At 45.0% G+C, this 27,070-nt stretch overlaps 1 protein-coding gene across 4 annotated transcripts in view; it reads right to left on the bottom strand.

Annotated features, from left to right (window-relative positions):
- Positions 1 to 27,070, bottom strand: part of LOC139545239 (ras GTPase-activating-like protein IQGAP2) — a 101,428-nt gene that overhangs the window by 38,542 nt on the left and 35,816 nt on the right. For 2 of the 4 annotated variants that reach the window (XR_011669014.1, XM_071352792.1), the window contains exons 4-13: positions 25,938 to 26,015; positions 21,521 to 21,597; positions 9,564 to 9,631; positions 6,706 to 6,819; positions 6,264 to 6,442; positions 5,509 to 5,596; positions 5,071 to 5,273; positions 2,860 to 2,947; positions 2,542 to 2,705; positions 2,219 to 2,379 (exon numbers count right to left, since the gene is read on the bottom strand). Coding sequence is in view for 3 of the 4 variants with exons in the window: in XM_071352792.1 (XP_071208893.1) it covers positions 2,219 to 2,379; positions 2,542 to 2,705; positions 2,860 to 2,947; positions 5,071 to 5,273; positions 5,509 to 5,596; positions 6,264 to 6,442; positions 6,706 to 6,819; positions 9,564 to 9,631; positions 21,521 to 21,597; positions 25,938 to 26,015 (1,220 nt within the window). In the remaining variant the exon portion in view is untranslated. The remainder of the gene's footprint in view (positions 1 to 2,218; positions 2,380 to 2,541; positions 2,706 to 2,859; positions 2,948 to 5,070; positions 5,274 to 5,508; positions 5,597 to 6,263; positions 6,443 to 6,705; positions 6,820 to 9,563; positions 9,632 to 21,520; positions 21,598 to 25,937; positions 26,016 to 27,070) is intronic. The other 2 variants (XM_071352794.1, XM_071352793.1) reach the window with 2 other exon arrangements.

Genomic DNA, 27,070 nt, shown 5'->3' on the forward strand with positions numbered 1-27,070 from the left:
TGTGCAGGTTGTGGTGGCGGCGGTGTTAGCTACCTGTGCAGGTTGTGGTGGCGGCGGTGTTAGCTACCTGTGCAGGTTGTGGTGGCGGCGGTGTTAGCTACCTGTGCAGGTTGTGGTGGCGGCGGTGTTAGCTACCTGTGCAGGTTGTGGTGGCGGCGGTGTTAGCTACCTGTGCAGGTTGTGGTGGCGGCGGTGTTAGCTACCTGTGCAGGTTGTGGTGGCGGCGGTGTTAGCTACCTGTGCAGGTTGTGGTGGCGGCGGTGTTAGCTACCTGTGCAGGTTGTGGTGGCGGCGGTGTTAGCTACCTGTGCAGGTTGTGGTGGCGGCGGTGTTAGCTACCTGTGCAGGTTGTGGTGGCGGCGGTGTTAGCTACCTGTGCAGGTTGTGGTGGCGGCGGTGTTAGCTACCTGTGCAGGTTGTGGTGGCGGCGGTGTTAGCTACCTGTGCAGGTTGTGGTGGCGGCGGTGTTAGCTACCTGTGCAGGTTGTGGTGGCGGCGGTGTTAGCTACCTGTGCAGGTTGTGGTGGCGGCGGTGTTAGCTACCTGTGCAGGTTGTGGTGGCGGCGGTGTTAGCTACCTGTGCAGGTTGTGGTGGCGGCGGTGTTAGCTACCTGTGCAGGTTGTGGTGGCGGCGGTGTTAGCTACCTGTGCAGGTTGTGGTGGCGGCGGTGTTAGCTACCTGTGCAGGTTGTGGTGGCGGCGGTGTTAGCTACCTGTGCAGGTTGTGGTGGCGGCGGTGTTAGCTACCTGTGCAGGTTGTGGTGGCGGCGGTGTTAGCTACCTGTGCAGGTTGTGGTGGCGGCGGTGTTAGCTACCTGTGCAGGTTGTGGTGGCGGCGGTGTTAGCTACCTGTGCAGGTTGTGGTGGCGGCGGTGTTAGCTACCTGTGCAGGTTGTGGTGGCGGCGGTGTTAGCTACCTGTGCAGGTTGTGGTGGCGGCGGTGTTAGCTACCTGTGCAGGTTGTGGTGGCGGCGGTGTTAGCTACCTGTGCAGGTTGTGGTGGCGGCGGTGTTAGCTACCTGTGCAGGTTGTGGTGGCGGCGGTGTTAGCTACCTGTGCAGGTTGTGATGGCGGCGGTGTTAGCTACCTGTGCAGGTTGTGATGGCGGCGGTGTTAGCTACCTGTGCAGGTTGTGATGGCGGCGGTGTTAGCTACCTGTGCAGGTTGTGATGGCGGCGGTGTTAGCTACCTGTGCAGGTTGTGATGGCGGCGGTGTTAGCTACCTGTGCAGGTTGTGATGGCGGTGGTGTTAGCTACCTGTGCAGGTTGTGATGGCGGTGGTGTTAGCTACCTGTGCAGGTTGTGATGGCGGTGGTGTTAGCTACCTGTGCAGGTTGTGATGGCGGTGGTGTTAGCTACCTGTGCAGGTTGTGATGGCGGTGGTGTTAGCTACCTGTGCAGGTTGTGATGGCGGCGGTGTTAGCTACCTGTGCAGGTTGTGATGGCGGCGGTGTTAGCTACCTGTGCAGGTTGTGATGGCGGCGGTGTTAGCTACCTGTGCAGGTTGTGATGGCGGCGGTGTTAGCTACCTGTGCAGGTTGTGATGGCGCGGTGTTAGCTACCTGTGCAGGTTGTGATGGCGGCGGTGTTAGCTACCTGTGCAGGTTGTGATGGCGGCGGTGTTAGCTACCTGTGCAGGTTGTGATGGCGGCGGTGTTAGCTACCTGTGCAGGTTGTGATGGCGGCGGTGTTAGCTACCTGTGCAGGTTGTGGTGGCGGTGGTGTTAGCTACCTGTGCAGGTTGTGGTGGCGGTGGTGTTAGCTACCTGTGCAGGTTGTGGTGGTGGTGGTGTTAGCTACCTGTGCAGGTTGTGGTGGTGGTGGTGTTAGCTACCTGTGCAGGTTGTGGTGGTGGTGGTGTTAGCTACCTGTGCAGGTTGTGGTGGTGGTGTTAGCTACCTGTGCAGGTTGTGGTGGTGGTGTTAGCTACCTGTGCAGGTTGTGGTGGTGGTGTTAGCTACCTGTGCAGGTTGTGGTGGTGGTGTTAGCTACCTGTGCAGGTTGTGGTGGTGGTGTTAGCTACCTGTGCAGGTTGTGGTGGTGGTGTTAGCTACCTGTGCAGGTTGTGGTGGTGGTGTTGGTAGCTACCTGTGCAGGTTGTGGTGGTGGTGTTGGTAGCTACCTGTGCAGGTTGTGGTGGTGGTGTTAGCTACCTGTGCAGGTTGTGGTGGTGGTGTTAGCTACCTGTGCAGGTTGTGGTGGTGGTGTTGGTAGCTACCTGTGCAGGTTGTCGTGGTCCATGTTGCTGAAGCCCAGAGGAGAGTCAGAAAGCTGTTCAGTGACAGCCTGGGGGTCCTTGGTGTCCAGTACCTCGTTGAGCACGGCCACCGCAGACAGCATCTCCACTGCAACAGACAGCTCCTCATGCCCCAGGCCTGCCTGTTAGATACAACCAGAGATTAGTGATCATATACTGGACATACAACCAGACACACACGCACAACTGTCTGCCCACCGGCCAACCTAGCTAGGGTGTGACAACCAGCAACCACAACTGTACAACATTATAATGTAATGTCTCTGTGTTTGTGCGTGTGTCACCTTTGCTCCTTGTATCTGCAGGCTGAACAGTTCGGTCTGGTAGAGGTTGGCAGCAGTCTGGTAGACTATGGGGAGCTGGGCCTCTGGGTTTATCAGCTCCTCTATAGTCTCTGCTGCTACTCCATGACGAATGGCCGAGTTGATCACTGTAATGGCCTCCAGTTCTGCGTAGCAAAAATATCATACTCAACATTTTCATATTAACTGTACTATAGGGGCAAAGACATACACACACATACATACTTATAGTACCAACACTGAACTTTGAAACACTGGGGAATATTACAAAATGAGTGATGGAGGGTGAGGGGTGCTTACTTCGTTTCTCTGCCTCAGCAAAGTCGTTACAGGATATGACCACCCTCTGAATCTCCTCCCTCTCCAGCATCACTGCACCTCCATCGTCCTGAGGTCCACAGAGAAAGTGTTTGGGTGACAAGTTCAATTCAATAGAAAATTCTGGGTTCTGTAACACTAATGCAACTTGCATCAATGAATTAAGACTGCCATCTTATGCTCTTAAAGGCAAACACACAGTGTGTAGGCATTCTCACTTATTTTTATGGGATACCTTATATCCCCTACTAGGGCTGTTATGGTGACCGTATTACCGCCACACCGGCGGTCTCGAGTCATGACGCAGTCAAATTCCACATGTCCGTTTAGTCACGATAACTAGGCTTCTCTAAGCTCTGATGCTGCTGCTGGTCATTAGTAGCCTACCAAACTTGCTAACTGCCTGGTACTCAGCACTCTATTGTCCATCTAATCACTCTGACATCAATGCAAATGTGTTCTAAAATCTAATCAAACACTTCATGAGAGCCCATGAGCCCTTTTCTGCGCAACATTTCAGAGTTTTGATGGACTCTATTAAAAAGAGGAGGATCCCAACAGCTTTCTTTTGGCTAGGCCTACTATATTTATTTCTCAACTTTCCTAATATTAAGCACATTGCTTTGCAACAGGAGTATAGCCTACCTGGCTGGCGTGAATAATGAACAGGAAAAGCGTCCTCCATTTGCTATTTAAGTGCATAGATGACATGTATTTTTTTTACCCTGCCCCTGTTCCGAGACACGTGCATGATAATGGTCCATTCTAAATCAAAACTTATTTCACACATATACTAAATAATATATGTAAAGACAAAATTAAATCAAGAATAGTCTGACAATATTAATATATATCATTCACAAGTGATAGGCTATATCTTGTGAATGATGCCCAGCTTGTGTGCAGTAAGGCAAGAAACAGAGCATGTCTTTTTTGTGCGAGTTTTTCAAATGATAGTCGCAAACATCATGTAGCCTAGCCCATAGGCCTATATATTTTGATACGGTTTGTATTACAACTAGAGGGGCCAAATAACTTCTTGAAATGAAGCACATAAATCTGCTTTACAACCGGTGTAGAGCCTAACTGGCATACATAAGCGGCGCGTGAGCTTTAAGTTTGGGGAACATGATTTTAACCATAAAAATGCACCTTTATAATCAAGCATTACATGCATTATCGTATTTACAGTCACTTTTAAGAATGGTGTTTTCCCGCTAATTGATTGCATTTTAGAACATTTGCGCTTATAGCCTACTACCATGTGCACATTGCTGCGCTTATAAAGTGAAGAAACAGCCTAATAATTGATCAACATTTTAAGCTAAACGTTCTGATCTGTTGCATCAGCCTCATTGCTTTTAAAAGTTTTTTTGATGTGAGTGGTTGTATTAATTTGGGATCTATCGCATCCCACAACTGTCCCCGATGTGTCGGTCTTGCCTTGTAGCCTACTTCGGAGCTGAGATGCCTGTGAGAAGGACCCGATCACGTGACGGGCATTGGCTAATAAGAATTGAGATATCTGAGAGAGCCATGTGAGTGAGAGGTGCTTCAGAGCACGCAGCCGGGAGAAGGGAATTATAATGATTATATTCAGCCCAAGGGCACAACGGCCTCTGGCCGCAAAAGGCATGGATTTTTTTAGGGGGCATTACAGCCACACAAGGGGGATGTCACCAGGAAATTCAAGGCATGTCAAGTGCTTGTCAAATTGTGAATCAGAGACTGATGTAGTGTGTACAGTAAGTCGCTCTGGATAAGAGCGTCTGCTAAATGACTTAAATGTAAATGTAATGTAAATGTACAGCCTGCGCAAGAAACTAAGCAGAGCTCATGCCTTTCGTGCAATTTTTTTCAAATCATCTTTAGGTCACATCATGCAGCCTTAGAATGTATTAAAAATCAAAACATATAGCCCAACGTTTGAATCACAACTAAAGTTGCATATAACTATAAATTAAGCATATAGGAGGACCCAGTTTCTTTGTTAACCGCTCAACACAGAATAGCCGCATGTACGTACTCCCTCAGAAATCGTTTGGAGAAAATATCCTTTTCTATTTCATTCAGCTATGTTCAATTGTATTCTTCATACTACAAAATATCAAATAATGGAATGGAATTCTAAGCAAATCTTGGTCTGCTAAATGAACTAGTGTAGCCCATAGCCATATGGTATAGCCAACCTACTAGACGTGAACCCACCATTTGACCAGTGTCCTTACTGACCCGAGCCTCGACTTGGCAGTAGGAGGTGAAGTGCTCCATGTACCAGTGAGAGTTAGCCTCCTGGACTCCCAGCAGCCCCAGGGCCAGCACCTTGAGCCCAACTAGCAGAGCAGCCTCATTCTGGGCAGAGATGGCCTGGTTCACCTGCCGCACCGCCACCTGGGCTGGAGAGACAGACACGAGGGAGCAGGGGTTGGATGGAGACAGACACGGGACACATCCCAAATAAATCAACCCTCAGCCACAAATCTGTAGACAAGGGGTGTCCAACCCCTTGTTTTGACATGAGATCTTAAACCGGCTGTGGAAAAGGTAGAAGATCTACCAGTCACATCCTGAAGGCCTATCCTAGATGTTCAGAATACACATTTTTGAGGTCATAAGAGTGACGGTAGTTACTGTTAACAAGGTCGACGCAGCTCTGGATCTCCTGCTGGGTCAGCAGCTCCTCATAAACATCTCTCTCCTCTGTGGCTATGGACGAGCGCTGAGCAGGGAGACAAGAGAAAAAGCATTGTGTTAGACGGACTATAAACATACATTCTCAAGGTTTTTACAGTTTGTGCATATTGAAACCACAGGAGGCTGCTGAGGGGAGGACGGCTCATAATAATGGCTGGAATGGAGTAAATGGAATGGTATTAAACACATGGAAAGCATGTCTGATGTGTTCGATACCGTTCCATGGATTCCGATCATGTCATTACTACTACGATTGAAACTAAAACACACCGTCATGCTAAAACTGTTGACAATCTGGCCATCATAACTTTAGATTTAAGATCATGACTTTGCTGAAATAATGTTTAATTTAACACAGCGGGTCATGTTTACACAGAGTTAGTGAGGAGTATGAGAGGAAAGATACCAGTTGGTGTGGGAAGACTAGTGCTGTAGTGGGAGTTTAGCTGATGCTGCAGCCACTGGAATGTCATGGGAAGGGCTGCTGGGTGTTACAGGTGGAATTCACTGCAGACAAGACTCTAATACTATACTATTTCTGTTTAGAACAGGATCAAGATGCTGATCCAAGGTCAGTTTTGAAACTTCTACCAGGACTCAGGACCCATAGGTCTCTGGTCAAAAGACAGCCTTCTTCTGGATGCCTCTTGGGTGGAAAGGGCAACATCAGGGAGGGTTTGGGAGTTCCTCACCCTGCCTGAGGCCTGGAGCTCCTTGCTGGCCTTGGCCCGGCTAAGAGTGTCCTGGTAGTCCTGGGCCAGCTCTTCCCCAGTGTTCCTCAGCATAGCGTTGGGGTTCTTCAATGTCCCTATGGTCACAGCCGCCTCACCCTTATCCACCGCCTCGTTGATGGCAAACACAGCAGCGTGCACTGGGGAGGGTCACCAGCAAGAATGAGTACCACTCGGCAGTAAACATGTCTGTATGTCTGTCTATGAGAGGTCAGACTTGTTATAGCCCAGCACTAACACACCTGATTCAACTAATCTGCTAATCATCAAAGGCTGGATTAGTTGAATTGGGCGTTTTAGTGCTGGGCTGGAACCAAACCCTGGACACCCTATGGGTCTCTCCAGGAGTAGGATAGAAGACATGTGGTCTCCAGTGGATGGAACAGCGTACTGTACTACTCACAGGTTGCCTCGTCCACCGAGAGCTCGTTGGCCAGGATGCCTCCTATCTTACTGAAGGTTGGCATCTGAATGCCGTACTTCTCCAGCTCGCTCCGCATGTTACTGATCTCCTCCTCTGTGGGACAGACAGGAACGCAATACAACCAGACTGATACAGCAGGAAACCTCGACACCCCTGGGAGAGGGGTCTGCTAATTCACTGGCAAAATATAGAACATCAAGACACTTTGGAGAAATTACAAAGCAATACAGTGAACTTAAGCTGTTTTAGTAAGCTAGTATTTACAGTAAGGAATGTCATCAACACGTGACTTCTGCGTTGCATGACTGGCATACAGTGCATTCGGAAAGTATTCAGACCCCTTGACTTTTTCCACATTGTTACGTTACAGCCTTATTCAAAAATGTATGAAATAGTTTTTTTCCATCATCAATCTACACACAATACCCCATAATGACAAAGCAAAAACTTTTTGCACATTACAAATAAACAGAAATCTCACATTTACATAAGTATTCAGACCCTTTACTCAGTACTTTGTTGAAGCACCTTTGGGGCAATTATAGACTTGAGCCTTATTGGGTATGACGCTACAAGCTTGGCAGACCTGTATTTGGGGAGTTTCTCCTATTCTTCTCTGCAAATCCTCTCAGGCTCTGTCAGGTTGGATGAGGAGAGTCGCTGCACAGCTATTTTCAGGTCTCTCCAGAGATGTTCGATCAGGTTCAAGTCCGGGCTCTGGATGTGCCACTCAAGGACATTCAGAAACATGTCCCAAAGCCACTCCTGCGTTGTCTTGGCTGTGTGCTTAAGGCCGTTGTCCTGTTGGAAGGTGAACCGTCGCCCCAGTCTGAGATCCTGAGCACTCTAGAGCAGGTTTTCATCAAGGATCTCTCTGTACTTTGCTCTGTTAATTTTTCCCTCGATATTGACTCGTCTCCCAGTCCCTGCTGCTGAAAAACATCCCCACAGCATGATGCTGCCACCACCATGCTTCAGTGTAGGGATGGTGCCAGGTTTCCTACAGAAGTGACATTTGGCATTCAGGCCAAAGAGTTCAATCTTGGTTTCATCAGACCAGAGGATCTTGCTTCTCATGGTGTGAGAGTCCTTTAGGTGCTTTTTGGCAAACTCCAAGCTGGCTGTAATGTGCCTTTTACTGAGGAGTGGCTTCCGTCTGGCCACTCCACCTGATTGGTGGAGTGTTGCAGAGATGGTTGTCCTTCTGGAAGGTTTCTACCATCTCCACAGATGAACTCTGGAGCTCAGTCAGAGTGACCACTTGTTGATTACTTAAAAATCCACATGTAGTGTTCTTCTCTGTCTGGCACCTGACAGGTTTTGATTGAATGCTGGGTGCTTGAACCCATATGAACAGTTGCTGTAGGAACCTGCAAGTAAGCATTTTCTTGGACAGTGTACATACGACGGGATACACATAAGGCTGTAACGTCACAAAAAAAAAAATTCAAGGGGTCTGAATACTTCCCGAATGCACTGTATCTATTTCAGTCATATTAGCCTACAGTACTTTGATATTGTCCACCTTTTCATATAACATACACGGAGTATACAAAACCTTAGGAACATTGACAGACTAACCATGTGAAAGCTATGATCCCTTATTGATGTAACCTGTTAAATCCACTTCTATCAGGGTAGATGAAGGGGAGGAGACCGGTAAAGAAGGATTTTTAAGTCTCAAGACATTTGAGACATGGATTGTGTATGTGTGCCATTCAGAGGGTGAATGGGCAAGACAAAAGATGTAAGTGCCTTTGAACAAGGTATGGATGTAGGTGCCAGGCGCACCAGTTTGAGTGTGTTAAGAACTGCAACTCTTCTGGGTCAACAGTTTCCCGTGTGTATCAAGAATGTTTCACCACCAGCCAACTTGACAACTGTGGGAAGCATTGGAGTCAACATTGGCCAGCATCCCTGTCGAATGCATTCGACACCTTGTAGAGTCCATTCCCTGACAAATTGAGACTGTTCTGAGGGCAAAATGGGGTGCAACTCAAGATTAGGAAGGTGTTCCTAATGTTTTGTACACTCAGTGAATATCTCCTCTTGGAGGTGAAATGTGCACTTTATTTTTTATGGCGTTGGAGTACAAGTGAATAACTTCAGTCACTGATAGCAATCGATAAAGGTTAGTGTTTTTTTATGATTAAGTGTTATGTTGCAGTTATTCATCCAGATAAGACATGTGGTGGGTCCTTCCCACTTCACTCACAACAACCACAGTATATCATACTGATCTCCACAGTGCTTATCGAATTGAACATGCAGCTAGGTGCGAGTGATGACGTTCTGTTTCAATCAAAACCAAACAAGAGCACTAATTATCTGTCATTACCACCCCCCTTTAGGCTCTAATCCTACACACACAAACACACACTTTCGCAAGCAAGACTAAATGAGTCATGTTTTCCTTTAGTTTCAAAGAGAGGTAGTAATTACTACAGCAGTTCCTCCTTCACTACAACACTATGTAGCAACAAGTTCATTATACTGTAGTACCTCTTTACACTAGTTTCAAGTTTTACTAGTCACTGTCCAACGAAATGCTTACTTGCAGGTTCCTACAGCAACTGTTCCTACGGGTTCAAGCACCCAGCATTCAATCAAAACCAGGCTGGTGCCAGACAGAGGAAAACACTACGTGTTGATTTTAAAGTACAGGGTGAACTCAAGCTATGGCTCTTACTAGATCTCTAATTATCATGCTGGAATAGAAGAGCTGGTGGATTAAATGCTACTGTAGCTTTGTAAAACACTAGTGTAGCCTGGTAAAATGCTACAGTAAAATACCACTGGAGCCTGGTAAAATGCAACTGTAGGTTGGTCTTTCTTACCTGTGAAGGCCACTTTCCCCAGCAGGTCCTGGATCTGTGGTGCAATGCCCCGTTTGTACAGGTATAAACTGAGAAAAAAAACACAAGGTTATGTTACATTTTCATTTCATTTTGGTCATTTAGTAGAGCTACTTCTAGTCAGGTTTTGTTTCAAGTATCCTGGAGAATAACTGTCTGGGGTCGAGGGATGGAATGGTATGAAGCGCTCAGAACGTTAATTTAGATTTAATGGTAAGGATAAAGGGTACTAAAGTGGTAGATAAGATGTGGCTATGTTTATTCAATAACTCAGAGGCAGGGGAAACATAATTTACTAACATCTGGATCTATCCACACTTTTCCCTTGCTTGAATACTTTAGAAATGCATCCTTCCTTCCTCTTGCCCTTGGGTCAGCAAGGGATCCACCGTATTGCTTTCACCTATGAAAGCATGTCAGTCCAATAAGTGACAACTTGAAGGAAGTGAGGAAGGAAGGATGCATCCCAAGGGGACCTTGAAACATCCATCTTCTCCAGACTGAGCTAGAAGAGCATTGGCCCAATAAACTGCAATTCCCCCTTTTCCCCACAGGGGAGCAATATGTGCTCAGAGAAAGCAACAGTCAGAATACTGACAAGCCAACTGCACTGACTGTACTGAGCCCAGTTAACCTGAAACAAACAGGTGGCTGGAAACTGCATTAAACTTTAATCTGCCAGCAGGTTCCTGATAAGTGGGCATGAATTATAGATTGGGCTACAGGGGTACGGGTGTCTTCCTGAGGGGTTTAAAGTCTGCTAGGACAGAGGGAAGGCCAAAGGTTTATTATGTTGTTTCCATTCTATTGTGTTGCCTTTCTATTTTTCCACTTCACTGAAATCTCAACAAAGGCTCACTAGCCCAGTGTGTCTACTTCTCCTCAGAGTTGATTCCCTACCCTGGCTCCCAATGGGGGTTAGACCGCACTGCCAGGAAGGAAGAGCACGTGTGCGCGCACAGGCAGGGAAGGAAGCCTGCCCTCATGGGCCATGACCAAACAGCTCAAAGAGAGAAAAAAACAAGTCAACTAGCTAACGCATTCACTCTAATTCTCTGTCACATTCAGATGGATATACTGTACGAGTAGTGCTCGACTTGGGCAGGAGCTTAGCGGTACTGAATAGCAGCACCGTAAATGTTCTACTGCTCGAGTTCCTGCACTTCCTAAAATACTGGCTAAAAATATTGTGGAGTTCCTGCACCTAAACAGTAACGGCACCCAAAATGATACCAGCACCTATTTCAGTCCAAGTCAAGCACTGTATACATTACAAACCACTCTTCTCTGTACACATGATAGTGTATGTGTACTGTATACATGACAGTCAATGTGGTCACAGAACACAGGGTCTGGAATAAAACCAGTCAGTACAAAACCAGATACTAACAGTGACACCACTGACTTCACACAATGACAAAATGTCACTACAGATCTGTTACTTCTACTATCACCACCACAATATGACAGCAGCTCTGAGGTGAGACTGGAGACTGACTGGCTTACTGACTGGTCAAAAGTAGTGCACTAAATAGGGAAAGGGTGCCATTTAAGTAGTGCACTAAATAGGGAAAGGGTGCCATTTGGGATGCATCCTCAGTATAGGCCGGCCTGTCTTATAGGCCAGTGTTTAAACAACAAGGGGTACTAGGAGCCCTGGGGGTACATGGCCTATCCACAGGGGGTACTTGAGATGACTCATGAGACCATAGGCTTACTGGTCAAATGCATGAGCGGGGTACTGCAAGGTAACTCTGGGCAGAGCAAAATGTACTTGGTAGTACATTAACCGAAAAAGGTTGGGAAGCACTGTTATAGGCTGTTTATTTTCTAGAGATGTTAACAGGGGTGTGTCTACTACATTATGCAGTTATATCAGTTATTCAGTGTTCAAAAGCACTGGACAGAGAGCCGTTAAAGTAGGTTGCTGGACCTTGGCTATCTGTCAAACCTGTGGGATGTTTATGATAGCACAGTGCATAATAAGGACATGAATCAATCATGACCTTTGAAAAAAGAGGGCTGTGTGAGAGTGACTGATGGGGTTCTCTACTACCCTTAACACACTTTCAATCCATGAATAAAGTTAACAGTAATGCCTTTTAGCGTAATAATCTAAGGCCAACCCACGCCTGCAACAGCTGTGAAGCTGTAATAACAATGTTATATAGGTTATAATGTATGAACCTGCATTAATGTTATAACAGTGCCTTCAGAAAGTTCACACCCTTTGACTTTTTACACATTTTGTTGTACATTTTGAAATGTAAAATGGATTAATTTGAGATTATGTGTCACTGGCCTACACACAATACCTATAATGTCAAAGTGGAGTTATATATATATTTTAAATGTTTACAAATAAAAAATGAAAATCTGAAATGTCTTGAGTCAATATTCAACCCATTTATGGCAAGCCTAAATACGTTCAGGAGTAAACAAGTCGCATAATAAATTGCATGGGTTTTTGAATACCTCATCTTTGTACTCCACACATACTGTTCAATTACCTGTATGGTCCCTCAGTCGAGCAGTGAATTTCAAACACAGATTCAACCACAAAGACCAGGGAGGTTTTTCCAATGCCTCACAAAAGAAGGGCACCTATTAGTAGATGGTTAAAATAAAAAAAGCAGAAACTGAATATCCTTTGAGCATGGTGAAGTTATTAAAAAATGTCTTTGGATGGTGTAGCATTACAGCCAGTCACTACAAAGTTACATGTGTCCTTCCTAACTCAGTTGCCGGAGAGAAAGGAAACTGCCCAGGGATTTTGGCATGAGGCCAACAGTTAGAGTTTAATGGCTGTGATAGGATGGATCATTAACATTGTAGTTACTCCACAATACTAACCTAAATGACAGAGTGAATTGAGTAAAGATGGCGCCGGAGGGTAGGGCTGCTGTCTTATCGGCTCTTAACCAACCATGCTATTTTGTTTGTTTCTTCGCATTGTTTTTAAACTTGTTTTGTACATAATGTTGCTGTTACCGTCACTTATGACCGAAAATACCTTCTGGACATCAGAACTGGGATAACGCACCTAAATTGGACGAGGAGTTCTTCTTCAATGAGTCGCACGCAAGGAATATACTACGGACACCTGAACAGGTCCAGATCCCGTGAATGGCTGGAAAAATGAAACTTAGGTTTCGCGGAGAGATCAGGATGCCTTGTGAGGATCAGGCGACGAGTGGCTAATCTGCCCTTGCCTTCCGTTCTGCTGGCTTCAATCGCTGGAAAATACAGTGGCTTGCGAAACTATTCCCCCGCTGGCATTTTTCCTATTTTGTTGCCTTACAACCTGGAATGAATATAGATTTTTGGGGGGTTTGTATCATTTGATTTACACAACATGCCTAACACTTTGAAGATCCAAAATATTTTTTTATTGTGAAACAAGAAATAAGACAAAAAAAACAGAAAACTTGAGCGTGCATAACTATTCACCCCCCCCCCCCACCCCAAGTCTCTTGGGGTATGTCTCTATAAGCTTGGCACATCTAGACACTGGGATTCTTGCCCATTCTTCAAGGCAAAACTGCTTCAGCTCCTTCAAGTTGGATGGGTTCCGCTGGTGTAAAGCAATCTTTAAGTCATACCACAGATCCTCAATTGGATTGAGTTTCTGGGCTTTGACTAGGCCATTCCAAGACATTTAAATGTTTCCCCTTAAACCACTCGCGTGTTGCTTTAGCAGTTTGCTTAGGGTCATTGTCCTGCTGGAAGGTGAACCTCCATCCCAGTCTCAAATCTCTGGAAGACAAACAGGTTTCCCTCTAGAATCTCCCTGTATTTAGCACCATCCATCATTCCTTCAATTCTGACCAGTTTCCCAGTCCCTGCCAATGAAAAACATCCCCACAGCATGATGCTGCCACCACCATGCTTCACTGTGGGGATGGTATTCTCTGGGTGATGAGAGGTGTTGGGTTTGTGCCAGACATAGCATGTTCCTTGGACAAAAAGCTACATTTTAGTCTCATCTGACCAGAGTACCTTCTTCCATATGTTTGGGGAGTCTCCCGCAAGCCTTTTGGTGAACACAAAATGTGTTTGCTTACTTTTTTCTTTAAGCAATGGCTTTTTTTCTGGCCACTCTTCTGTGAAGCTCAGCTCTATGGTGTGTACAGCTTAAAGTGGTCCTATGGACAGATACTCCAATCTCTGCTGTAGAGCTTTGCAGCTCCTTCAGGGTTATCTTTGGTCTCTTTGTTGCCTCTCAGATTAATGCCCTTTCCTGGTCCGTGAGTTTTGGTGGGCAGCCCTCTCTTGGCAGGTTTGTTGTGTTGCCATATTCTTTTTATAATGGATTTAATGGTGCTCTGTGGGATGTTCAAAGTTTCTGATATTTTTTAAACCCCAACCCTGATCTGTACTTCTTCACAACATTGTACCTGACTTGTTTGGAGAGCTCCTTGGTCTTCATGGTGCCGCTTGCTTGGTGGTGCCCCTTGCTTAGTGGTGTTGCAGACTCTGGGACTCTTTCAGAACAGGTGTATACAGTTGAAGTCGGAAGTTTACATACACCTTAGGAAAATACATTTAAACTCAGCGTTCACAATTCCTGACATTTAATCCAGGTAAAAATTCCCTGTCTTAGGTCAGTTAGGGTCACCACTTAATTTTAAGAATGTGAAATGTCAGAATAATAGTAGAGAGAATGATTTATTTCAGCTTTTATTTATTTTATCACATTCCCAGTGGGTCAGAAGTTTACATACACTCAATTAGTATTTGGTAGCATTGCCTTTACATTGTTTAACTTGGGTCAAACGTTTCTGGTAGCCTTCCACAAGCTTCCCACAATAAGTTGGGTGAATTTTGGCCCATTCAACCTGACAGAGCTGGTGTAACTGAGTCAGGTTTGTAGGCGTCCTTGCTCGCACACGCTTTTTCAGTTCTGCCCACACATTTTCTATAGGATTGAGGTCAGGGCTTTGCCACTCCAATACCTTGACTTTGTTGTCCTTAAGCCATTTTGCCACAACTTTGGAAGTATGCTTGGAGTTATTGTCCATTTGGAAGAACCATTTGCGACAAAGCTTTAACTTCCTGACTGATGTCTTGAGATGCTGCTTCAATATTCCCACAATTTTCCTCTCTCGTGATGACATTTATTTTGTGAAGTGCACCAGTCCATCCTGCAGCCATGCACCCCCACAACATGATGCTGCCACCCCCATGCTTCACGGTTGGGATGGTGTTCTTCGGCTTGCAAGCTTCTCCCTTTTCCTCCAAACATAATGATAGTCATTATGGCCAAACAGTTCTATTTTCTTTTCTCCATCAGACCAACAGACATTTCTCCTAAAAGTATGATCTTTGTCCCCATGTGCAGTTGCAAACCGTAGTCTGGCTTTTTTATGGCGGTTTTGGAGCAGTGGCTTCTTCCTTGCTGAGCGCCCTTTCAGGTTATGTCGATATAGGACTCGTTTTAATGTGGATATAGATACTTTTGTACCTGTTTCCTCCAGCATCTTCACAAGGTCCTTTGCTGCTGTTCTGGGATTGATTTGCACTTTTCACACCAAAGTATGTTAATCTCTAGGAGTCAGAACGCGTCTCCTTCCTGAGCGGTTTGAAGGCTGCGTGGTCCCGTGGTGTTGTTACTTGCATACTATTGTTTGTACAGATGAACGTGGTACATTCAGGCATTTGGAATTTGCTCCCAAGGATGAACCAGACTTGTGGAGGTCTACAATTTATTTCTGAGGTCTTGGCTGATTTCTTTTGATTTTCCCATGATGTCAAGCAAAGAAGCACTGAGTTTGAAGGTAGGCCTTGAAATACATCCACAGGTACACCTCCAATTGACTCAAATGATGTCAATTAGGCCATCAGAAGCTTCTAAAGCCATGACATAATTTTCTGAAATTTTCCAAGCTGTTTAAAGGCACAGTCAACTTAGTGTATGTAAACTTCTGACCCACTGGAATTGTGATACAGTGAATTATAAGTGAAATAATCTGTAAACAATTGTTGGAAAAATGTCTTGTGTCGTGCTCAAAGTAGATGTCCTAACCGCCATGCCAAAACTATAGTTTGTTAACAAGAAATTTGTGGAGTGGTTGAAAAACGAGTTTTAATGACTCCAACCTAAGTGTATGTAAACTTCCGACTTCAACTGTATATACTGAGACCATGTGACACTTACATAAGGTCCACCTGTGTGCAATCAAACTAATTATGTGACTTCTGAAGGTAATTGATTGCACCAGATCTTATGTACGGGCTTTACAGGTTGTAATGCAACAAAATAGGAAAAACGGCAAGGGGGATGAAAACTTTTGCAAAGCACTGTAAATGGGACGAACTGAAAGCATGTACATCACTACCGAGTCATGGCTGAACGACGACAATAAGAACATACAGCTGGCGGGTTATACACTATCGGCAGGACAGAACAGCAGCCTCTGATAAGAAACGGGGCGGGAGCCTATGCATTTTTGTAAACAATAGCTGGTGCACGATATCTAAGGAAGTCTCAGGGTTTTGCTCGCCTGAGGTAGAGTATCTCATGATAAACTGTGGACCACACTATCTACCTAGAGAGTTTATCTATATTTTTTGTAGCCGTCTACATACCACCACAGACCAACGCTGTAACCAAAACCGCACTCAATGAGCTGCATTCCGTCATAAGCAAACAGGAAAACGCTCATCCAGAGGCGGCGCTCCTAGTGGCCGGGAACTTTAATGCAGGGAAACTTAAATCAGTTTTACCTCATTTCTATCAGCATGTTAAAAATGTGCAACCAGAGGGAAACAAATTCTAGACCACCTTTACTCAACACACAGAGACGCGTACAAAGCTCTCCCTCACCCTCCATTTGGCAAATCTGACCATAACTCTATCCTCCTGATTCCTGCTTACAAGCTAAAATTAAAGCAGGAAGCACCAGTGACTCAGTCTATAAAAAAGTGGTCAGATGAAGCAGATGCTAAACTACAGGACTGCTTTGCTAGCATAGACTGGAATATGTTCCAGGATTCTTCCGATGGCATTGAGGAGTACACCACATCAGTCACTGGCATTATCAATAAGTGCATCGAGGACGTCGTCCCTACAGTGACTGTACACGTACATACCCCAACAGGAAGCCATGGATTACAGGCAACATTCGCATTGAGCTAAAGGGTAGAGCTGACGAATGTAGTACGATCGAATCATACTACACTGGCTCCGACACTCAGATGTGGCAGGGCTTGCAAACTATTTCAGACTACAAAAGGGAAGCATAGCCGAGAGCTGCCCAGTGACACGAGCCTACCAGATGAGCTAAATAACTTCTATGCTCGCTTCGAGGCAAGTAACACTGAAACATGCATGAGAGCATCAGCTGTTCGGGCGACTGTGTGATCACGCTCTCCGCAGCCGATGAGAGTAAGACCTTTAAACAGGTCAACAATCACAAGGCCACGGGGCCAAACGGATTACCTGGTTGTGTACTCCGAGCATGCGCTGACCAACTGGCAAGTGTCTTCACTGACATTTTCAACCTCTACCTGTCTGAGTCTATAATACCAACATGTTTTAAGCAGACCACCATAGTCCCTGTGCCCAAGAACACCAAGGCAACCTGCCTAAATGACTACCTACCCGTAGCACTCACGTCTATAGCCATGAAATGCTTTGAAAGGCTGGTCATGGCTCACATCAAAACCATTATTCCAGAAACCCTAGACACACTCCAATTTACATACCGCACCAACAGATCCACAGATGATGCAATCTCGATTACACTCCACACTGCCCTTTCCCACCTGGACAAAAGGAACACCTACAGTATGTGAGAATACTATTCTTTGACTACAGCTCAGCGTTCAACACCATAGTGCCCTCAAAGCTCATCAATAAGCTAAAGACCCTGGGACTAAACACCTCCCTCTGCAACTGGGCCCTGGACTTCCTGCCCCCAGGTGGTAAGGGTAGGTAACAACACATCCGCCATGCTAATCCTCAACACAGGGGCCCCTCGGGGGAGTGTCCTCAGTACCCTCCTGTACTCCCTGTTCACCCATGACTGCACGGCCAGGCATGACTCTGTACCGGTACCCCCTGTATATAGTCCTGCTATTGATATTTACTGCTGCTCTTTAATCATTTGTTATTCTTATCTCTTACTTTTTTAGTGATTTTCTTAAAACTGCATTGTTTGTTATTAAGGGCTTGTAAGTAAGCATTTCACTGTAAAGTTTACACCTGTTGTTTTCAGCGCATGTGACAAATACCATTTTATTTTATTTTATTTGAAAAGGAAGCCTGTACAGAATAAAAAAATATTCCAAAACATGCATCCTGTTTCCAATAAGGCACTAAAGTAAAACTGCAAAAAAATTGGCAAATGTACTTTATGTCCTGAATACAAAGCGTTACGTTTTGGGCAAATCCAACCCAACACATCACTAACTACCCTACCACTTCATATTTTCAAGTATCATGTTATGAGTATGCTTGTCATCGGCAAGGATTAGGGAGCTTTTTAGGATTAAAATAAATGGAATAGAGCTAAGCACATGCAAAATCCTATAGGAAAACCTGGTTCAGTCTGCTTTCCAACAGACACTGGGAGACAAATTAACCTTTGAGCAGAACAATAACCTAAAACACAAGGCCAAATATACACTGGAGTGGCTTACCAAAACGACATTGAATGGTCCTGAGTGGCTGAGTTACAGTTTTGGCTTAAATCAAATTGAAAATCGATGGCAAGACTTGAAAAAAGCCAACTTGACAGAGCTTGAAGAATTTTTTGAATAATAATGTGCAAATATTGTACAATGCAGGTGTGCAAAGCTCTTAGAGACTTATCCAGAAAGACTCACAGCTGTAATCAGTGCCAAAGGTGAGTCTAACATATATTGACTCAGGGGGTTGAATACTTATCTAATCAAGATATATTAGTGTTTAATTTGTCATATATTTTTAACAAATGTTAGAATTTTTCTTCCAATTTGTAGAGTATTTAGTGTAAATCATTGACAAAAAAATTCAATTAAATCCATTTTAATCCCACCTTTGTAAAACAACAAAATGTAGAAAAAGTCAAGGGGTGTGAATACTTTGAAGGCACTCTATATGCTATAATGTGTGAACCTGCCATAACAACGTTATATAGGCTATAATGTGTGAACCTGCCATAACATGATACAGTGCCTTGCGAAAGTATTCATCCCCTTGGCGTTTTTCCTATTTTGTTGCATTACAACCTGTAATTTAAATAGATTTTTATTTGGATTTTATGTAATGGACATACACAAAATATTCCAAATTGGGAAAGTGAAATGAAGAAAAATAACTTGTTTCAAATAATTATACAAAATAAAAACGGAAAAGTGGTGCGTGCATCTGTATTCACCCCTTTTGCTATGAAGTCCCTAAATAAGATCTGTTGCAACCAATTACCTTCAGAAGTCACATAATTAGTAAAATTAGTAAAACCAGGTAGGCCAGTTGAGAACAAGTTCTCATTTCCAACTGCGACCTGGCCAAGATAAAGCAAAGCAGTGTGACACAAACAACACAGAGTTACACATGGAATAAACAAACATACAGTCAATAACACAATAGAAAAGTATATATACAGTGTGTGCAAATGAGGTAAGATTAGGGAGGTAAGGCAATAAATAGGCCGTAGTGGCGAAGTAATTACAATTTAGCAATTAAACACTGGAGTGATAGATGTGCAGAAGATGAATGTGCAAGTAGAGATACTGATACCGAGAACACCAAATAAAGTCCACCTGTGTGCAATATAATCTCAGTATGAGATCATGACAGCCCCAGAGTCTGCAACACCACTAAGCAAGGGGCACCACCAAGCAAGCGGCACCATGAAGACCAAGGAGCTCACCAAACAGGTCAGGGACAAAGTTGTGGAGAAGTACAGATCAGGGTTATAAAAAAAATCCCAAACTTTGAACATCCCACGCAGCACCATTAAATACATTATTAAAATGGAAAGAATATGGCAACACAACAAACCTGCCAAGAGAGGCACACCTACCAAAACTCACAGACCAGGCAAGGAGGGCATTAATCAAAGATAACCCTGAAGGAGCTGCAAAGCTCTACAGCGGAGAATGGAGTATCTGTCCCCATAGGACCACTTTAAGCTGTACACTCCACAGAGCTGGGCTTTACAGAAGAGTGGCCAGAAAAAAAGCCATTGCTTAAAGAAAAAAATAAGCAAACACGTTTGGTGTTCGCCAAAAGGCATGTGGGAGACTCCCCAAACATATGGAAGAAGGTACACTGGTCAGATGAGACTAAAATTGAGCTTTGGCCATCAAGAAAAACCCGATGTCTGGCGCAAACCCAACACCTCTCATCACCCAGAGAACACCATCCCCACAGTGAAGCATGGTGGTGGCAGCATCATGCTGTCGGGATGTTTTTTTATCGGCAGGGACTGGGAAACTGGTCAGAATTGAAGGAATGATGGATGGCGCTAAATACAGGGAAATTTTTGAGGGAAACCTGTTTCAGTCTTCCAGAGATTTGAGACTGGGACGGAGGTTCACCTTCCAGCAGGACAAGGACCCTAAGCATACTGCTAAAGCAACACTCGGGTGGTTTAAGGGGAAACATTTAAATGGCCTAGTCAAAGCCCAGACCTCAATTGCCTTGAAGAATGGGCAAACATCCCAGTGGCTAGATGTGCCAAGCTTATAGAGACATACCCCAAGAGACTTGCAGATGTAATTGCTGCAAAAGGTGGCGCTACAAAGTATTGACTTTGAGGGGGGGTGGGGGGGTGAATAGTTATGCACGCTCAAGTTTTTAGTTTTTTGTCTTATTTCTTGTTTGTTTCACCCCAAAATTATTTTGCATCTTCAAAGTGGTAGGCACGTTGTGTAAATCAAATGATTAAATCCCCCCCCCCCCCAAAAAATCGATTTTAATTCCAGGTTGTAAGGCAACAAAATAGGAAAAATGCCAAGGGGTGTGAATACTTTCGCAAGCCACTGTACAGGCTATAATGTGTGAACCTGCCATAATGTTATATAGGCTATAATGGGTGTGTGATGTATATAGAGCAGAAAGCCTAACGCTTGAGGTTGTGTAGTAAAATCCCTCTGAACATGATCTCAGATAAACCCATTCCAGGTCATCTTTCATATAACACAGGTATTTCAATGCTCACTGAAAGTTAGGAGTCAGAGTCAACACTGACTGCACATAAGAAAATATGCTTCACATTAAAATATGGTGAGAGGGCTATTAATTAAAAAACTAAAAAGTTGAGTGATAGACAGGCCCTTCTACCACCGTCAGCTCCCAATATAACATCTGGCTTTCCTTACAGACGATACTATGTGAGAATGACATCATTGTGTTCTCTTGTAGACTCAAGAGAACATTGTCAAAGGAGACACTAAATAGCTCGAGGAAGCTTACAAATTGAAGCAGTCTGTTGGCAGGAAATGACTCAATGTATACAGGAAGTCACCTATCAGTTCTGAGGCTGTACCTAGCATTGCATGCGCAAACGATATCCATACAAACACACAAAAACAACGGCAAGCTTGGGAAATGACTGCATATTGCCACATCTTCTTTCCATGAATCGTGAAAATAGCATGTTTTAACCATAAACTGAAACAGCCGATACTAGTTTCATGTCATCTTTTACCATTTTCCTTTATTCATCTTCACTTCTCTTGTTTCACACATTAACCTTTTCAAAAATGATCCTCAAGTCCCATTTTGACATTAATATTATATGATATGCTTTTAGTGCTCTTCAAACATCAGAAGAAGAGCTAAAAACTTAGGTCTCCTACACAATATAATGTGCAGTCAAGAAACAAGAAATATTCTAGTGTGTTTTGGACAAAGAGTAAGAGGCATGATGTAAGCACTGAGCAGTAAGCCTAATGGGGGGTGAGTCAGATAGAAAACCCACCTTGTGTTGGAATGCTCCCTGTCTTACCTTAATGCGTGTATGCAGTACACCACCTTGGGCATGTTTTTGCGATTGTACACATCTGTCGTTTCAGGATAGAATATCTGAAAGTAGCAACCAGAGGAGGCATTAGTCATAGGTCTTTCATTAACGTCTCCTGATACCTTGCACAGTGCAGCAGCCAAGAGGCACAGCGAGCACACTACATCTTTCAGACTATCAGCTCATTTTCAACCTGAAGCAGTCTGACACTATTCCTCTGTATCCTCCTGGCCACTGCCACACACCTTTGGGTGATGTAATTCTTGCCTGTCAGTGTTGTCTCACTGTACATACACCTACCTGGCTGACTGCTGTGGATGTCCATGTGTTTCCCAAAAGGGAACAGTAGTGGTGAACAACAGTGAAGCAATTTTTTATTTTATTTATTATGGATCCCCATTAGCTGCTGCCATTATACAATTTAAAAAACATTACAATACATTCACAGATTTCACAACACACTGTGTGCCCTCAGGCCCCTACTCCACCACTATCACATATCTACAGTACTAAATCCATGTGTATGTGTGTATATAGCGCATATGTTATTGTGTGTGTATGCATGTGTCTGTTTGTGTTGCTTCACAGTCCCCGCTGTGCCATAAGGTGTTGTCTTATATGTTTTTTAAATCGAATTTTACACCTTGCATCAGTTACTTGATGTGGAATAGAGTTCCACGTAGTACTGTGTGCCTCCCATAGTCTGTTCTGGACTCGGGGACTGTGAAGAAACCTCTGGTGGCATGTCTTGTGGAGTATGTTATCCTGTTATCCTGTTATCCCTATCCTGTGCTTTGACCTCTTTCTCCCCTCTCTCTCCAGATGAAATCTCGCGTCTTGTGACGGCCGGCCGCCCAACAACCTGCCCGCTTGACCCTATCCCCTCCTCTCTTCTCCAGACCATTTCCGGAGACCTTCTCCCTTACCTCACCTCGCTCATCAACTCATCCTTGACCGCTGGCTACGTCCCTTCCGTCTTCAAGAGAGCGAGAGTTGCACCCCTTCTGAAAAAACCTACACTCGATCCCTCCGATGTCAACAACTACAGACCAGTATCCCTTCTTTCTTTTCTCTCCAAAACTCTTGAACGTGCCGTCCTTGGCCAGCTCTCCTGCTATCTCTCTCAGAATGACCTTCTTGATCCAAATCAGTCAGGTTTCAAGACTAGTCATTCAACTGAGACTGCTCTTCTCTGTGTCACGGAGGCGCTCCGCACTGCTAAAGCTAACTCTCTCTCCTCTGCTCTCATCCTTCTAGACCTATCGGCTGCCTTTGATACTGTGAACCATCAGATCCTCCTCTCCACCCTCTCCGAGCTGGGCATCTCCGGCGCGGCCCACGCTTGGATTGCGTCCTACCTGACAGGTCGCTCCTACCAGGTGGCGTGGCGAGAATCTGTCTCCGCACCACGTGCTCTCACCACTGGTGTCCCCCAGGGCTCTGTTCTAGGCCCTCTCCTATTCTCGCTATACACCAAGTCACTTGGCTCTGTCATATCCTCACATGGTCTCTCCTATCATTGCTATGCAGACGACACACAATTAATCTTCTCCTTTCCCCCCTCTGATAACCAGGTGGTGAATCGCATCTCTGCATGTCTGGCAGACATATCAGTGTGGATGACGGATCACCACCTCAAGCTGAACCTCGGCAAGACGGAGCTGCTCTTCCTCCCGGGGAAGGACTGCCCGTTCCATGATCTCGCCATCACGGTTGACAACTCCATTGTGTCCTCCTCCCAGAGTGCTAAGAACCTTGGCGTGATCCTGGACAACACCCTGTCGTTCTCAACTAACATCAAGGCGGTGACCCGTTCCTGTAGGTTCATGCTCTACAACATTCGCAGAGTACGACCCTGCCTCACGCAGGAAGCGGCGCAGGTCCTAATCCAGGCACTTGTCATCTCCCGTCTGGATTACTGCAACTCGCTGTTGGCTGGGCTCCCTGCCTGTGCCATTAAACCCCTACAACTCATCCAGAACGCCGCAGCCCGTCTGGTGTTCAACTTTCCCAAGTTCTCTCACGTCACCCCGCTCCTCCGCTCTCTCCACTGGCTTCCAGTTGAAGCTCGCATCCGCTACAAGACCATGGTGCTTGCCTACGGAGCTGTGAGGGGAACGGCACCTCCGTACCTTCAGGCTCTGATCAGGCCCTACACCCAAACAAGGGCACTGCGTTCATCCACCTCTGGCCTGCTCGCCTCCCTACCTCTGAGGAAGTACAGTTCCCGCTCAGCCCAGTCAAAACTGTTCGCTGCTCTGGCACCCCAATGGTGGAACAAACTCCCTCACGACGCCAGGTCAGCGGAGTCAATCACCACCTTCCGGAGACACCTGAAACCCCACCTCTTTAAGGAATACCTAGGATAGGATAAAGTAATCCTTCTAACCCCCCCCCCCCTTAAAAGAGTTAGATGCACTATTGTAAAGTGGTTGTTCCACTGGATATCATAAGGTGAATGCACCAATTTGTAAGTCGCTCTGGATAAGAGCGTCTGCTAAATGACTTAAATGTAAATGTATGCACGTGTGTCCGAGCTGTGTGCCAGTAGTTTAGACAGACAGCTCGGTGCGTTCAACATGTCAATACCTCTCATAAATACAAGTAGTGATGAAGTCAATCTCTCCACCACTATGAGCCAGGAGAGATTGACATGCATATTATTAATATTAGCTCTCTGTGTACATCCAAGGGCCAGCCGTGCTGCCCTGTTCTGAGCCAATTTTCCTCTCCTTTTTTGTGGCACCTGACCATACGACTGAACAGTAGTCAAGGTGCGACAAAACTAGGGCCTGTAGGACCTGCCTTGTTGATAGTATTGTTAAGAAGGCAGAGCATCGCTTTATTATGGACAGACTTCTCCCCATCTTAGCTACTACTGTATCAATACATTTTGACCATGACAGTTTACAATATAGGGTTATTCCAAGCAGTTTAGTCATCTCAACTTGCTAAATTTCCACATTATTTACTACAAAATTGACTTGAGGTTTAGGGTTTAGTGAATGTTTTGTCCCAAATACAATGCTTTTAGTTTTTGAAATATTTAGGGCTAACTTATTCCTTGTCACCCACTCTGAAACTAACTGCAGCTCTTTGTTGAGCGTTGCAGTCATTTCAGTCGCTGTAGTAGCTGACGTGTATAGTGTTGAGTCATCCGCATACATAGACATTCTGGCATTACTCAAAGCCAGTGGCATGTGGACAGTAAAAAAAAAAAAAAAGCAAGGGGCCTAACCAGCTACCCTGGGGAATTCCTGATTCTACCTGGATTATGTTTGAGAGGATTCCATTAAAGAACACTCTCTGTGTTCTGTTAGACAAGTAACTATTTATCCACATTATAGCAGGGGGTGTAAAGCCATAACACAAGTTTTTCCAGCAGCAGACTATGATCGATAATGTCAAAAGCTGCACTGAAGTCTAACAAGACAGCCCCCCCCAATCAATTTATCATAAATTTCGCTCAACCAATCCTCAGTCATTTGTGTAAGTGCAGTACTTGTTGAGTGTCCTTCCCTATAAGCATGCTGAAAGTCTGTTGTCAATATGTTTACTGTGAAATAGCATTGTATCTGGTCAAACACAATTTTTCCAGAAGTTTACTAAGGGTTTGTAACAGTCTGATTGGTCGGCTATTTGAGCCTGTAAAGGGGGCTTTACTATTCTTGGGTAGCGGAATTACTTTAGTTTCCCTCCAGGCCTGAGAGCACACACTTTCTAATAGGCTTAAATTGAAGATGTGGCAAATAGGAGTGGCAATACCGTCTATTATCCTCAGTAATTTTCCATCCAGATTGTCAGACCCCGGTGGCTTGTCATTGTTGATATACAACAATTATTTTTTCACCTCTACCACAATGACTTTACGGAATTCAAATGTACAATTCTTGTCTTTCATAATTTGGTCCAATATACTTGGATGTGTAGTGTCAGCGTTTGTTGCTGGCATGTCGTACCTATTCCCCTACCCTGATCATTATTTTGAATTAAAACAAATAGCGAAACATTTTAATCCATTAATAATGAGAAGATGAGGCCATAATAACCATATGAATAAACAATGTATCATATCATTGGTTGTCTGTCGACTCCTAAAGATTCTCCTTTGGTAAGTGTACTGCTTCCCCAAAACAGAATAATTAATTGATTGATCATCATCAAACATGTATCTCTGAGCAATTCCAGTGTTACCATCACATGGCATGACAATAAGGTGTTCCATAAGGATGCAGTAGAACAAACAGCGTGCTTTAATTTACCTGGTCCACTGTCATTTGACTTAGTAAAATCCATAACAGGCATCTCAGCCTTGTGATATCACCAGTTACTACAAGGTTCTGATACTGTATGCCTCTGGTAGGAGGGATTTGGGCAGTGTGTGTGTGTGTGTTAGTCGTACCTTAGGCAGCCCTACAGACTCCATGGCCCGTAGCCATTGCACTGTGTTGTCTGTGTGTCTGAAGTGAAGTCCTGTGTGCTGGAGACAAACACAGACAAAATAGAAATATTAGATCCCTGCAACTGAGTCTGTTGTGTATCAGAAATAGCATGTTTTTGGTAGGAATCACACGCATGCAAGGACGTGCACGTGCATGCACACGGAAAGATGAAGGAGAGTGTGTGCGTGAGTGTGTTGTCAGCACAGCTGCTGTTTTTAACATGGGGGGGGCATCTCTCTGTCCCTTGGGAGATGGTTGACAGGAAGTGTGGCTGTCTGCGTTGGATCTGGGATTAGACATTTCCTTTATGACGCCATGGAGGTGCGGGGGAGAGGCGAGGAACTAGATAGAGGTGGGGTGTGGGGGGGAGAGGAGAGGAACTAGATAGAGGTGGGGTGTGGGGGAGAGAGGAACTAGATAGAGGTGGGGTGTGGGGGGAGAGGAACTAGATAGAGGTGGGGTGTGGGGGGGAGAGGAGAGGAACTAGATAGAGGTGGGGTGTGGGGGGAGAGGAACTAGATAGAGGTGGGGTGTGGGGGGGAGAGGAGAGGAACTAGATAGAGGTGGGGTGTGGGGGGGAGAGGAGCGGAACTAGATAGAGGTGGGGTGTGGGGGGAGAGGAACTAGATAGAGGTGGGGTGTGGGGGGGAGAGGAACTAGATAGAGGTGGGGTGTGGGGGGAGAGGAACTAGATAGAGGTGGGGTGTGGGGGGAGAGGAACTATATAGAGGTGGGGTGTGGGGGGAGAGGAACTAGATAGAGGTGGGGTGTGGAGTTTTCATAACAATCGGTAATCGGTATTTTTGGGCGCCGATTTGCCGAATTTTTATTATTATGATTTTTTTTTTTTACACCTTTATTTAATCTTTATTTAACTAGGCAAGTCAGTTAAGAACACATTCTTATTTTCAACGAGGCAGAACGACAGATTTTTAACCTTGTCAGCTCGGGGGATCCAATCTTGCAACCTTACAGTTAACTAGTCCAATGCTCTAACACCTGATTACATTGCACTCCACGAGGAGCCTGCCTGTTAGCGAATGCAGTAAGCTAAGGTAAGTTGCTAGCTAGCATTAAACTTATCTTATAAAAA

The sequence above is a fragment of the Salvelinus alpinus genome, chromosome 19, assembly GCF_045679555.1.
Source record: "Salvelinus alpinus chromosome 19, SLU_Salpinus.1, whole genome shotgun sequence".
Lineage (NCBI taxonomy): Eukaryota > Metazoa > Chordata > Actinopteri > Salmoniformes > Salmonidae > Salvelinus > Salvelinus alpinus.